The following is a 15,523-nucleotide window of genomic DNA, read 5'->3' as shown; positions in this document are numbered from 1 at the left end:
TGATAGTAGTTAATCCGGTTAGAATTATATACAAGGTGTTGCATAAATATGCCGTAATATTTTGGAAACCAATTCTTCTCATTAAAATAAGAGAAAAAAAAAACTTCATATGGACCTACGATCAAAAGTGGATAGTTTCGGTGTTCTAGGGTGCCGAAAACGTGAAATAAGGGAACTCGGAAAGTTTATACGTGCACTACTATGGAGCGTATCGTAGTCTGGTCAAGACATCACTGAGGAACTGGTATGTGAACTATCTAAATATCCCCCTTTCAAAACCTCCGGTACTTGCACAACCAGTTTTAGTGTGCAAGTACTAGAGCATTCTTAAAACATTCTTAAGAGTCTTCATCCCGGCGAAATTAAAATACCGCTAATTTTACAGTAATTATGTGATATCTCCAAATAGATAAAAGATAATCGAAATGTGGGACAAGAGAGCTCTAGACAATATTATTTTACATAAGAAACCGTAATCACGACTCACTTATCTGCTTTCGATTTCGAGCCATTTTGAAAATCGGCATTTATTTTCGCGTTTCTAAACAGCTGAAAACAGAAAGCCACTAGGTGACTTGTGATAACGGTACCTCACGCAAAATGATATTGTCTAGGGCGCTCTTGTTTCATATTTCAATTATCTTTTATCTATTTAAAGATATCACATAATTACTGTAAAATTAGCGGTATTTTAATTTCGCCGGGATGAAGACTCTTAAAGATAAATATTTAGATAGTTCACCTACCAGTTCCTGAGTGATGTCTTGACCCGATTACGATAGGACCCATAGTATTAAATCTATGAACTTTTAAGGTTCACTTATTTCACATTTTCGGCACCCTGTAACACAAATACTATCCACTTTTAAGCACAAGTCCATATGAACTTTTTTCTTATTTTGATGTGAGGAATTTGTTCATAAACATTGTGACACATTTTTTTGTAACTTCCTGTATATACCCTCGAATACTCCAAATATATGAGGTTTTAACTTCACTAATATATTTGAAGCTTTAGTTAAAAAAAAAAAAAAACCTACGAATCACATCTATATGACATTAGTCTAAACATATATCCTCTCATATCTGATGAGGAAACCGATTTAAGTGTGACACGAAATTGTGGACGAGTTTATGCTCAACCGAAGTGTTTTTGTGTACAATTAAACCCATTAGAGGAAAAAAAAAAAACTCTCGATCTTAACCTTTCCGGAGATATAGAGGAATAAGGGGAAGGTTGGTGCTAGGATATTTTGCCCATTTTTGGCTATGTTGTGAGTGAATATGTTTGAGTTGAGTTGATTTCAGTTTAGCGTCCCTTTCAGCAGCGAGGCTACATGAGACGTGGACCTACTGATTAACGTTGAATCCGAACCACATGAGCTCCCGCCGATGAATATGTTTGAAAATAGCATTGAAACGTTAGGAAAGATGCAGCAGGGTGGAATAAAAGTGGTGTTGACTGTTGCGGTGAGTGGCGTAGCTTTTACTCAGGGCCGGAAAAAGGAGTTTAAGGAATAACAAATGCCATTGAAACGAAGAACAAAATTGTACGATATTACATGTTAATATATCATGTTGTTAGTTCGTAGAAAATGAGAAAAGGTGATATAAAAATGTATTAATTACATTGTTAAAGGAACAGAGATTATTGTGTGAACAAAAATGGAATGTTATATTCTGTGCAAAAGTGCTATAGAAAAACAAATTAAACAATGTGAATCAAACACATATTGTTGCAAACGTAAGTACGACAGTATGTAGTTATGTGACATATATTAAAACGCAATGTATGGATCAATAAGCAAAAGTAGTATGTTCAACTTAAAAAACGAAAACCGGTATGCCTTATATACTGTATATCACATACAGTTCCGATCGGTTAATAATTGTAGAAATTATAAATGTTTGGAAAGTTCGGAGGGCCACTATATATATATATATATATATATATATATATATATATATATATATATATATATATATATATATATATATATATATATATATATTTACATTTTTCATCCTATTTGACTGATGATACTTTTATTCGATTCAGCGTACCAAGAAACCTGAACATAGATACCTGAAACGCCTATTTCAGGCAACAATGGAACTTCGGTATTTTCGCCTTCCCAGTCCAAAACATTCTTCCCCCAGAATTTTTTATGGGCTCTTCGGTTTTGTAACCCTCATGTCTAAGGGGACGTATTACTACAGTTTCCTAGATGAAGGAATTATTCATTTTTAAAAGACTCTTTTACTTGTACTAACGCTTCATATTCAAAAATTCGCAAAATATCGTTGCACCAGCCTTCCCCTTATTGCTCTATATCTCCGGAACGGTTCAGATCTAGAGTTTTTCACTGTAATAGGTTTAATTGTACACAAAAGCACTTCGTTTGCGCATGAACTCGACCACAATTTCGTGTCACACTTTAATCGGTTTTCTCGTGAGTATATGAGTTTTTACCTCATTTTCAGTTTCTGAAGTTTAGCCAAAACAATCTGTTAACTTCAAAAGGATTATGAACCTCTTGAGACTTTTAGCATAAAGATATTTAACCTTTTGACCTTCAAAAATCAACCTCAGCATATATAAAGGGTGTCTCATAAAGAACGCAACTTTTGAAATGTACGCCTTTCTGCTCTCGTAAGTTGGTAGCACTGTACGTTACAGGATGTCAATCTCTTGTCTGCATGGTTAGTAGTCACGAACTGCTGAATAGCACATGATCGTCATCGGTTTCCTGTACAGGTAGGAATGCAGCGTTTCATGACAGAACAGCGTGTGGTCGTAGTCAAAAGTTATTATAACGGTAACCAAGAAACTTCTGTCGCTTTTCTAGAGGTCTATATTCAATTGCCCCTCACACCGAGAGTTGAATGCGAATGGAGATTAGCGAAGGTCAGTTGTTGGTGTGGGTATATGCAACATACTACCTGGTTGTGGCAGTTCAGTAACAGTGTGAACTTGCGTCAGGACAGAGTGAACATGGGGCCTCTACAGAGCGTCATAAGGGCATTTATGCTATACGAGTTCAAACTGGGATCAAACGCCTCTGCAGCGAGCGGAAGATATGCCAGGCCTTTGGTGAGAGTGTCGTGACTACGCGGACAGTGCAGCGGTGGTTTAACAAGTTTAAGGACGGTGACGGAACACTCGAAGACGCACCACGTGCCGGAAGACCAACACATGTACAAAATGAAGATCTTCAGGCAGCAATTGAGTTGAACAGTAGCCAGATATGTGAAGAACTGGGACTACAATTCAATGTGAGTGGAGAAACCATTCGACAGCACCTCCATCAACTTGGGAAGCACTACCAGTTGCGCCGATTTGTTCCACATGATTTGATTCCTGAGTAGAAGGCAACACGAGCAGACATTTGCGTTTCTTCGTTGTCTGAGGAAGGAGCCATCTATGGACAAAATGTGACGAGAAGCGAGTCCTGTACGAAGATCCACGGTGCTGTCATCATTGGTTAGCATTCTATGAACTGATTCCAAAACAGCCGAAATCAGCACTGCACCAGAAGAAGGTTCTCTTGTGTGTTTGGTGGACTTCTCGCGGCATCGTGCATTGGGAACTGCTAACAGCTGGTCAGAGCATCAATGCAACTGTTGAGCCATGTTGAAGAAAAACTCAAAACTCTGGAGCCAGCACTTCTGAATCGCAAAGGGGCCCTCCTGTTACAGGAAAATGCTAAGCCCCACGTGGCTAGGATGATCCGGGACACCATTCTACTCCTTGGATAGGAAACACTATTGCATCCGCTATACTCCCCGGACATTGCACCATCCCATTACCCCCTATTCCATTCCTTGAATAATCACCTTAGAGGAGGTTAGTTTAAATTCCTAGTAGAGGTGCAAAATGCACTTGATACCTTCTTCACTTCACGGCTCACCATGTTCTATCGCGATGGTATCCTCGGCCTTCCAGAACGTTGACAGAAGGTCTTCGATGCTGATAGAGACTATTTTTGATCTTCCAGGAACGTCTTAGGTGACATAGCGATGTTTGAATGTGGTGGATGAAAAAGCGACAGAACTTTCTTGCTTACCTTTATACAAATGTGGTGAATGTCTCGCAGAGATTGTTCGCAAATTCCGTGAAATTCATGCGCTATTCGGTGCTCCGTGACTACTAATCACAAAGACAACAGACGAAAATCATGTAACGTTCAGTGCTGTCAACGTAGTAGAACAGAAATGGCGGGAATGTCAAAAGTTGAGTTTTTTATGGAACATAATATATTTCCTTGTATAGGATATGAATACCCACCGTTACCCCTGAAGATGTTAACGAAATGTCTCCATTAGTGAACTCGACTGAGATAATTGCCTTGTCTATTGCAAAAAAAAAAAAAAAGATTCAAAAGATCGCTTTAGTTCAAGAATTAACGTGTAGCGTAACGGACGGACGGACATAGACCTACTAAGATTATAATGCAAACTTTTAAGTTTCACTAGCATAATCTTGATAACAGCTGTTAGACCACCTTCTCGCCCTTTCCCGTAATGCCTCTTGTATGAAAGAAAGCATAGCGCTATTAGTTGTTGCTAGACCATGAGCTACCTCGTAAAAGATATAATGTTAACGTGGGAGAAACGGAAAGTGTGATATGAGGTATTCTATAGGTTGTTTCAGTTGGATATTCCACTTATTGTGTCGTTACAGCATTGCGTCCACGGTTGGCATGTAAAATACCTAAATTTAGACACTGATATGATGCTCGAAACCAGGTGTTTCGATTTCGATACATATCGATCTTCTGTTCTCGCGCAGAAAGATCGTTCTTCATTGTTGAAGCAAGGTCACCAGATCTGATGTTAATATATTATTTTTTGTGGGGCTACCTGAGAAGCAGGGTTTATAGAAACAAGTCATGTACCATTTAGGACAAACATCATAGCCGAAATAAACAATATTAGCAATTGCAACAATATTCATGTATCTCACAACATGGTAAAACAGCGTTTCGCAAGATTATCTCTGTGCAGAAGAAACGACCACTTCCAGCACATATTGTAATTGTAAATTATTCCCACAGATATACGAGGTCTCTTGAGTTAAGTAATGAGACTGGATTCAGAACTCATGAACATTTCTAACTTTAATGTTGTTGCAACTAAAGATGTTTTGCCTATTGTAATTCCTGATTCATATCATAATCCTATCGAGCTTATTATTTGTAATAAGATATGTTCTTTGGATATTGGTTGTTCGCCAAGATATTCTTTTTATAAAGGTGATTATCTAGCCTTATACCAGGAATTAGCAGAGGCAGACTGGACCAATATCTTGCTAGCTGAGAATATTAACCCTGCTGTTCATGCTGTGGAAAATATAATTAAAACTAGCATGAATAATAATATTCCTAAGTTTATACCCAAAGTAGGAGTTTTCCTTTATGGTATTCTAAAAATCTTATTATCCTTTCAATTAAGGCGAAGTTAAAGTGTATAAAAATATAAAACAACTAAATCTGATGATGGTTATATTATTTTTTCAAATTTTAGAAGACAAGTTAAATTCAAACTCCGTATGGATAAGAAAGTGTATATTTCTGACATTTAATATTCTTTAACCAAAACCCTAAAAAATTCTGGGGATTTGTGAGTAAGTATAATAATTGCTTTAAATCTGCCTCAGGTATTATGATCGATAATGAATATGTAGATGACTCCAATAAACTTGTCAATGCATGGGCTAAGCTTGTTATGTAGATGTTTGAATCTATATATCAAAAACTTTCGTGTTATGACGGAAGTGAATTATTAAGTAATTCTGGAAATAGTAAATTTTTCCCTAGTTTTACAGTTGATCAGGTTATTAGTGTCATTAAAGGACTGAAAGTCAAATCCTCTTGTGGAATTGATGGTATACCAACTTCTATTATTAAAAATATTGTGTATATTATAGCCCCTATTCTTACGTCATTATTTAATTGGAGTATACAAACCTCTATTTATCCTGAGAGTTGGAAAACTGTTCTTGTGTCTCCTATCCCTATGGTTAATGGGAAAGATTATACGGATTATAGACCAATTTCTATTATGGGAGTATTACCTAAAATTTTTGACAAGCTTGTATATAATTATTTTTATTACCATGTTTTTTTAGAAATTATGGATCAACAGCATGGATTTATGAAAAATAGATCTACTTTGTCCAATCTAACATGCTTTATGTATGATATTGTTCCGCCTGTAAAAACTCAAGGACAAGTAGATGTAATATATTTTGATTTTACTAAGGCCTTCGATAAACTTCCTCATGATATATTAATCAAGAAACTTAACTCATATGATCTATCACCAACCTTTATTAGATCGTTTATCTCATATTTAACTTGTAGAAGATTTGTTGTAAAATATAAAGGTCATTTTTCTGATATATATAATATTTCTTCTGGCGTTCCTCAAGGATCTAATTTGGGTCCACTTTTGTTTGTCAATGACCTTCAAGAAAATATCAATTGCCAATTTGTCATGTATGCTGATGACTTGAAAATTTACCGTACTATAAATGATGCTAGTGATTGTGCTAAATTACAAGATAACATTAATATCATTGTTAATAGGTCAAAGACTAACGCTTTACCGTTAAATTTCAACAAAGCATGCTTGGTATACATAAATGCCTGTTAAATGCTAACAACTATTCGCATGTCATTGATTTTTTTAATACCTGATGTTCTTTCTATCAAAAGAAAGTTTATGACTTACCATTTGTCATAATCACAACTTCATTACTGTCCGTGCATACGTGTGTTTGTGTATGTCTGAGCAATATTTTATAATTTATTGTAATCTTAGTTATGTTTCATATGATATGTTTGTCGTTTGCTATTGGATGTAACCTTCATTTTTTATTCAATATTATTGTATTTATGATTGTTTTTGTGTTTATGTACCCTGTTTGGAATTGTAAAGGGACTTTTAGTTTGTAATTTCCAATTATGCAATAACAAATAATAAAAATTATTATTATTATTATTATTATTATTATTATTATTATTATTATTATTATTATTATGTAACTGAACTCAATATGACCTAGTACCCAATATAGTCTATTTGCTTTTCTGATGTAACAAGAAAGTGAATCCAACAGATCACGCTCGTAAATTTATATCGTACAGACCATCTAGGTGACTAGTTTATCAACTAGTATATGCAGTATTGGATAGAGAAGAGCAAAAAGCAAGCATGTTCTCCTTACGTTCCCAGTATTTTAATATAGGAAAGATACCTAACAAATGTTCTGTACCTAACAAATCTTACGGATTAGTTTCTTAAGATCGTGTTTTGACACGTATAAAATTCTACATGACAGAAATACATGTTCATAACACTTTAACCTAATGTTCTGTTTTCAACACACAGAAAAACAATGAAACCAATATGATCTACTAAGTACGTAAAATGGAACCGATGTAGCCTACCTTCGCTTTGTTGTGTACACATGATAATGTAATCATTTTAATAATTGTGTATAGAATTTTGCAATTTTGTATTTTTTATATTCTGTACGCATCATCTCGTATTTTAGGATTTGTAATAATCAACTTAGCTTGGATATTCTTACGTTTTTATACGAAGTTGCGCATTTTTAATATATATATACAGTATATATATATATATATATATATATATATATATATATACTGTATATATTCAGTATGACCTGAATGGCACTTTCGAAAAACGTATCTATTTCGCACGTAATTTTCTAAAACCATCTCGAATTTTGACTACGTGTTGAGAAAAGACTGAACTTTTATTCCTTTTATTTATTTCTCGTTGTCACTTTATAAACACTTAGGAACTACATAAAACTTAGGTAAGCCACATTGAGTTCAGTTATTACCAACTGTTATACAAGATACAATGGAATACATATCAAGACATCGGCCCTACTGCCTTGGAGATTGGCTTACATTAGTCGTAAGTTCTTTTTCTTTCTTTCCCGTTTGAATTATGTTCACTTCAACGGCGAAGACTTTACAAAATTTATGTGGGTGCATATCAATGCCAGGGCGTGTTATGTTTTCAGGGAAGTCTAGATATTTTTGATTGATTTTCTTTTAGTTAAAATCTTTTATGAACACTGTTATAAAGGGCTGTGCTATGACAAAATAAAATATACCGGTACTATAAGTATAAGGAGGGGCTGTTGTAGCTCAGTCGGTGACACGGCTGATTTAAACACAAGAGAGAGGGGTTCAAATCCGGTTTTAATTTTAAGGATAAGATACTGTAATGAATAGAAATTTTAACTTCCATCGTAATATTTCAATTCCTTATTATTATTTGATAATGGCAAGTAAAAATATTATATATTGTTTCAATCAAATTAAAAATCTTGTGGGTGCAGCGCACTCACAAGTTTATTTGTGTGGGTGCTGGAGCCCCGGAGCACCCACGTAGTCGGCGCGCATGGTTCACTTACTGGATGAATTAAGGTATATGAATGAGATGCACTCCACTTCAAAATAGAAACCAACAATTCACATATCTAATTATTATCTAGACAGTGGAAGAATGTAACAGAAGAATGGACATTTTCTGCGTACCATAATGGCTTTAACTGGCAATGTTTCCAGGCAAGAATGTTTTCATTGTTATTTTATTGCCCTCTTTGTTATTTTATTGTTTAGCACTCTCTGTAGGCAATTACTAATATTTTGTATAAGACAAAGTGTACTATTAAAAATCGTATTTCCCCACTCAGAATCCATATATGCATTGGAGAAACAAAAATTCCACACAATACTTCATATTGAAAATGGAGTTTTTGAACTGTTGTATGTTGAAAAAGGAAATATAGAACTCTTTTCATATGACGTTGTGTACACAGAACAATGGCTTTTGTGTGCAACTTTAATGGATTTCATGTTTAACTAAAAGCTTTAAGTTTCTAATCGATTTTTATTGAACAATTGCATTTTGACTGTCTACAATATAATTCCTCGAACCCATGTAGCATCTTTATTTGCAAAGTATTTAATAAAAAGAGCACAATGCTTCATTTATATGCATAAAAGTTTAGAGTATTTTTTTTTATTTATTTCAAGGCTGAGAGTCGTGGTATTGTAATCGATAAGGCGTCTACGTGGCAATTGGGAGATCAAGGTTCGATCCCCAATGGTAGCGGATTTTTTTGTTTAAAATTTACCCTTGTTCCAATGCGGATTTGGAGTTTAAACATAAACAGCCTCTGTAGCAACCTGAGAAAGTAAAGAGGCCGGGGCATAGTACAATCTCTTTATAATCGGCATTTGTAGCAACCTGAGAAAGTAAAGAAGCCGAAGCTGGTTCAACATCTTTAAAATGTGCATCAGTGGCAACTTGGGAAAGTAAAGAGGACAGAGCATGTACAACCTCTTTAAAACCGGCATCTGTGGCAATCGGACAAAGTAAAGAGGCCAAAGCATAGTACAACTTCTTTAAATTCTGCATCTGTAGCAACCTGGGAAAGTAAAGAGACCGGAGCATAGTACAACCTCTTTAAAATCTGCATTTGTGGCAACCTGAGAAAATAAAGAGGCCACATCATAGTTAACCACTTTAAAATCTGCATCTGTGGCAACCTGGGAAAGTAAAGATGGCGGGGCATGTACAACCTCTTTAAGTTTGGCATCTGTAGCGACCTGGGAAACTAAAGAGGCCGGAGCATAGTACAACCGATTTAAAATCGGCATCTGTGGCAAGCTGGGGTACTAAGGAGACAGGAGCATGGTACAATCTCTCTAAATTCGGCCTCTGTAGCAACCTGGGATACTAAGGAGACCGGAGCATAGTACCACCTCTTTAAAATCGGCATCTGCAGCCACCTGGGAACGCAAAGAGGCAGGCGTATGGTGATGACATGACCTTTATGAATGCTGTAAATCAAGAAAGACACACATTCCTTGCTCATTCATTGCCTGCCCCAAAAAGAGGAGGATATCTTTACTTCTTTTAAGTGTTTATAGGATACTCTGAATGACTATTTATCAAACATTTTACTACCTTCATCTGAGTAGATGAAAGAAATCGATACGATAACTTTTTAAAAGTAGATAATGTATGATCACGAATTGAGCGTATTTGACCAAAGTCAATGAAATAGGTGTCATATATGTTCATGTATGTTTAATACGGCTTTCACGACTACATTGTATTGTATATACAAGACTGGAGTACACTATTATGCGAAACCAAGTCCTGCATAGTAGCGTAGACACTTTGGCGACATCGACAAAGCCGGTTGACGAGGCAATATCAGTTGTCCGTATTTTGCTATCGTATATAGTTAGTAGAAGTTACAGACTTGCCATCTTCAACTGACCGATGTGTGACATGAGAGCGCACTGTTAAAATCTGAGAAATTGCAGGGGAAATACTAGACCAAAGGGTTTTCAACCTGCTCCTTCTTCTCTCAGAGTGATTTATTAAGAATAAGGGCAACAAACTGTGACGTTACAAGGCACACGATTGAAAATAACTAAAATAAACCAAGGAAATTATAAGTTAGCGAGTGGGCACAAAAACTAGAAACACCGAGATTTTTAAGTGCAATATGTCTTGAGTGGGAAACTGAGGTTGAATTTTTTACACAATTCCAAAGACTGCATGACTTGATTTGAGTTCCTTTTATAGACAAACATTTTTTTCGTCAATCAAAAAGGCACTTCAGAAAAATATAAAAACACGAACCATTGACATCATCGAAGAACGGCTTTCCAAAAGCCTATTATATGAAATTAATCGCAAGAAATTTTTATACAAACTGTACAGAAGTAATCATCAAAAGGACATTAAAACAGAAATAAATCGCCTTAACAAAACCATACGAAGAGAAATTACTATTTTCCGAGACAGGAAATTAACTGAGAAATGCGAACGAATAAAAGTACTGTACAAGCAAAACCCACCTCATTTTTTGGAAACCATTATGCTCTAAATATAAATAGATAGCAAACAAAGAAATACCAACAAATATAGATGGCACTATACTAAACACTATAAAGAAAAAATTACTGTTTTTCCAAAAGAAAATGGAAAATGACTCCACTCAAAAACGTACGTAGAACAAGAAAAAACAGCAATACCAAACTTGGTAAAAATAATCAAACCCTTTCTACAAAATAACATAGATATTAGACAACAAGACATAGCTGATGAAGGTAACATCGACGAACTCCTAGCAGATATTCACCAACTTGAAATTAAGGAAGCTGCTCAAAAGAAAAAGAAACACTACTCCAGGATCAGATGGATTACCAAATATTTGCACAAAATACGCACCAAACTCACTATTACAAGCATTAGCAAAAATATTCACATACAGTCTCAGTACCGGGTTCATACCCGCAACTTGGAAGCAATCATATACTATATTACTACCTAAGCAAGGTAAAGACCTCTCAATATCTAACAACCATAGACCAATCACTAACAACCGTCATGTCCAAAATAATTAGAAGGTGTTAGTAAACAGATTACATAGTTATTTTAAAGAATCAAACCAAATAACACCTAATCAAGCTGGATTCCGGCCTTAACACAGCTGTATGGACCAAAATCCTACGAACCGGTAACTACTTTGAAAACGTATTGAAGAAAAAACTGAAAGCCTCTAAAGAGGAGCCGTTTTCTTGGATGTAACTTTTGCATTCAATAAAGTCTGGCATGACGACCTAGTCAGAAAACTCCACAAACTCAATTTACCTACTACAATCATCCGCTGGATATGGAGCTTTCTTAATCAAAGACAGACACAAATAAAAATGAAAGATTATTTTCACAGCCAATTACACTATACAGATTCGTACCACAAGGCGCTACAATAGCACCATTGTTATATATTCTTTATGTGAATGACACTCCAGATTTACCAAAAATCACCTGTCAACTTGGACTTTTGCCGATGACATGGCCTATTGGAATAAAGCGAACAACACACAGCTCATATTAAGACGATTAAAACGCCAAGTAAATCAATTTAAAAGATGGCGCGAATCATGGTTCCTCGAAATCAATCCACAAAAATCTCAAAAACTACTTTGCTACCCCAATGGAAAAGAAAACAGAAGAGATCTCAACCAGACCACTAGGATTGATAATCAACATGTCTTCCTAACCAGAAAAGTAAATATTTAGGTGTAACCTTTTGTTAACAGATTAAACCTCAAAGGCCACGTTTCCAACATCAAGAAGAAAGCAATAATAGTTATGCTAAAACTCAAACAAACTATAACTCACACTACCTACCACCCAAAGTAAAAAGCCAAATCTATAAATTACCGGGTACTTATCAGATCCATATTACTATAGGGACATCCAATTTACAATAGAACTAACATTACAGAAATAGCCAAAACGGCACGTTACTGGATAAGAGACATACTGCAAACCAAACGGAAACAATTTGTGAATTAGCAAATTTCCAGCTGATAGAACAAACAATTAATCGACTCAACCTAAAATATATAGAGAAGCTACAGCAAAAAGATTTCTACCAATTCCATTTCTCAGATGCAGACAAGCAATACACACACAACTCAATAACATATTACAGGTATCGACCAATTATTCCTATGCACAAATACAGTAAAATATCAGTAAAACTTAAACATAACTGAGCATGTTTAATATGGATATGGCGGAACATTAGGACTCAGAAAATAAAACTCTCATAAAATAAGGAAGAAAGCTTGCCTCATCAAAGAAGTACACACTGCAACAAGGAAGACATTTTTAAACAAGGAAGAACTCTCTTGTTTAAAAACAGAAACAAGGAAGAACTCTGACTGAATCAAGGAAGGACTCTAACAGAAACAAAACAAAAAAGAACTTTTTCGCAAACAAGGAAATACTCTTATGAAAACATAGAAAAACTCTCATGAACGAGTACAATATATTTTTAAAAAAATCAAATTCAGACCACAGTATTCATACAACTCTTACTGTTCCTGATATCTTTCTATATATACACCAAACACAAAATTCTTGATAAAGTACCAGAAGCTAGATATCCTTCCATCTCTTCGAGACGGTAAACTGACATAACTTGACTTGGGAACCAATTATTTTCTATTTTCAGCTACGCAGAGTGTGCCAACATTAGAATACATTCGACTACATAGGTCGTGAACTGTCCAATGAGCCAGACAATTCTATTAATAGTGAAGGAGGTTGTACATGATTTGCAGTCAATTGCTTCTTCGTTGCCATTGAAAAATGTACTTGTTCAGCATAGTCGTAAGTCATGAAACTAATCCCGTAGAAATCTGCCTTTAAATACTAAAGTTATTCAGTACAGGACAAGTTTTAACATGTTTTCCTGAATCCATTCTTTGTAACTCCTGCATACGTCAGGCTTCTTTTCTCCTAGGTCTAACCAGTTGTACCTTTGGAATATGAAATCCTGGATTTCAGGTAGTGTGCGTGAGTTGAAGGTGAGATTTATTTCAGAGATATAGCCTGAGAGTCATTGTAGCTCGGGGACGAATTGCCAAGGAAGGATGCAAATCTACTTCGAAGTTGGAGCCTCAGGATAAGTGGAGAATGAGGACCAATTGGAGTATGAAAGTGAAAGTGAGGGCCAGTTCAGAGCAAGAGATTGTGAGTGAGTAGAAAATAAAGGAAATCAGAGTTGTAGGGGTGACACGAGCAAAGGGCGAAGGCTATATATAAATTGAAAAGGTGAAGGTGAAGAAGGTTAAACTAAAATATACACTTATGCCTTATAAATTAGTGAGATACAGTTTGAGTCAACACAGTTTTCAGTTTATACAGTATAAGCCAAATTTGATTTCTCTTCTAACCATATTAGGATAATTCTAATGTACTGGATCTACATTTTTATATAATCATGATAATGAAAATATTGAGTATCAAAGATCTAAACTCAGCAACTATACAGTTATTTTTTAAAATACTTGTACAAAATGGATTTCTCTAGTGTAGAGAATGATAGAGTACATCTATCATCTATGTTCGATCCCAAATAACTCAACTGCAGTACAGAAGAAATAGGCAAGCAGAAGGAGCTCTCACAGTACAGCATTGTGAATATATTGTCTCCAGCACGATGAATTATGTGATTGAATAATAACAATAATAACAAGTTTTGGATATGTAATATTTTGGACTGAAATTCCGTGATAACGACAAACATTATTTTGAAATCATCCAGTGAATTTTCATTGTCAAATCATTGCTAAAATTATACTTTGGTGTCCATTTCTTTCAGCACACCTTACAGTTCATTTACATAAAAGAATTTCTATTTTGTGTTGACTCGTTTCTGTCATGTATTTTTAATGACTAAATATGCAGATTGTTCCTTTGTCCACATTCCTAAGGATCATCTTATCTGATGTCAGTTTACACGCCTTGCATTTCAGCATTCTACTGTCGGTTCATTGAACTAGGAATTCAATGACCGACCTCTTAAAGAAAAACCAGACGAAGATGACACGTCGTGAGAGAGATTAGATGAATTTAACCAACAACGACGAAATGGAGAAGAATGCTTCGCGATTCTTGATTTTGGAATCTAAGAAAACATTATTCATATTTGTAAGGGTAACACATATATTTGTGTATTCTTGTATCAATGACAAGAATGACTTTATTATTCGGAAGCGACCGTACTCCGTGTCGTTCAACGCTCTAAGTTTATTATAATTTCGTTGCGTCTATGCCGAGCTTCTGTGCGAGCTATCTAATCTGCCCATCCAGAGCTCAGACTCCATGTTCTTGAAGGAAGCCAACACCAGTTCAAGAGAATCACTGACAGATGATCGCCGAATGTTTCAGGCAAGTGCTGTGTAGAAATTTTACCTAAGTTCATCTCTTACTCTTTTAACCTCTTACACCAAAATTTGTTTCCAATCGAAAAGTATTCAATTTCATTCTGTAAAGGAACCCAGGTCACGAATCCACTATCTTTGCTCTAAAGATTTTAGTTTACAAGATCCTGAGATGGCCTGTCAATTCTGAATTCCCAACTTCTTAAATTTACTTACGTTACGACGAGTTACAAGCACTGACGAGACCATACTGCACAGTATATATTTGTAAAAGATTTAGAACATACAAAAAGTTGAACTACGTTTTCGGAAGCTGAGGTATTGAACTCAATTTAAAATAAATCTCGTTCCTCAGCCTGAGAAAATTATCCACGGTGTAAATTTAACATATGTAGTATGTATGATCGGAGTTCTACAAACACCAGTATGTAATTCCAGGTTAAACAATGAGTGAGTCTTGTAAGACGGAAGATTTGTAATAGCAATACTCACCTGATTCCGCCTATACTCCAGAACTGACATCTCGAATAGCTGAGCATTTTGAATACCAATTCCGCAGAAAGTTAAATATCGTTGAAACACCTAAAAGAAATAGATATTGCATATTGAACATAACATAGATTATGCAACAATTTTAAAAATAACAAACAAAGTCGTCATTCATTCCTTTCAACAATTTTAATATGGGTCCTCGTCTTTGAATAGTAGCC

At 35.4% G+C, this 15,523-nt stretch overlaps 1 protein-coding gene across 2 annotated transcripts in view; it reads right to left on the bottom strand.

Annotated features, from left to right (window-relative positions):
- Window positions 1-15,523, bottom strand: part of Pde6 (phosphodiesterase 6) — a 557,480-nt gene that overhangs the window by 213,762 nt on the left and 328,195 nt on the right. For both annotated transcript variants that reach the window (XM_081734379.1, XM_081734380.1), the window contains exon 5: window positions 15,306-15,395. In XM_081734379.1, the coding sequence (XP_081590505.1) occupies window positions 15,306-15,395 (90 nt within the window). The remainder of the gene's footprint in view (window positions 1-15,305; window positions 15,396-15,523) is intronic.

Source organism: Thermobia domestica, chromosome 12, assembly GCF_964235325.1.
Source record: "Thermobia domestica chromosome 12, izTheDome1.hap1.1, whole genome shotgun sequence".
In the NCBI taxonomy this organism is placed as follows: domain Eukaryota; kingdom Metazoa; phylum Arthropoda; class Insecta; order Zygentoma; family Lepismatidae; genus Thermobia; species Thermobia domestica.
This window is presented reverse-complemented; position numbering and strand designations above follow the sequence as displayed.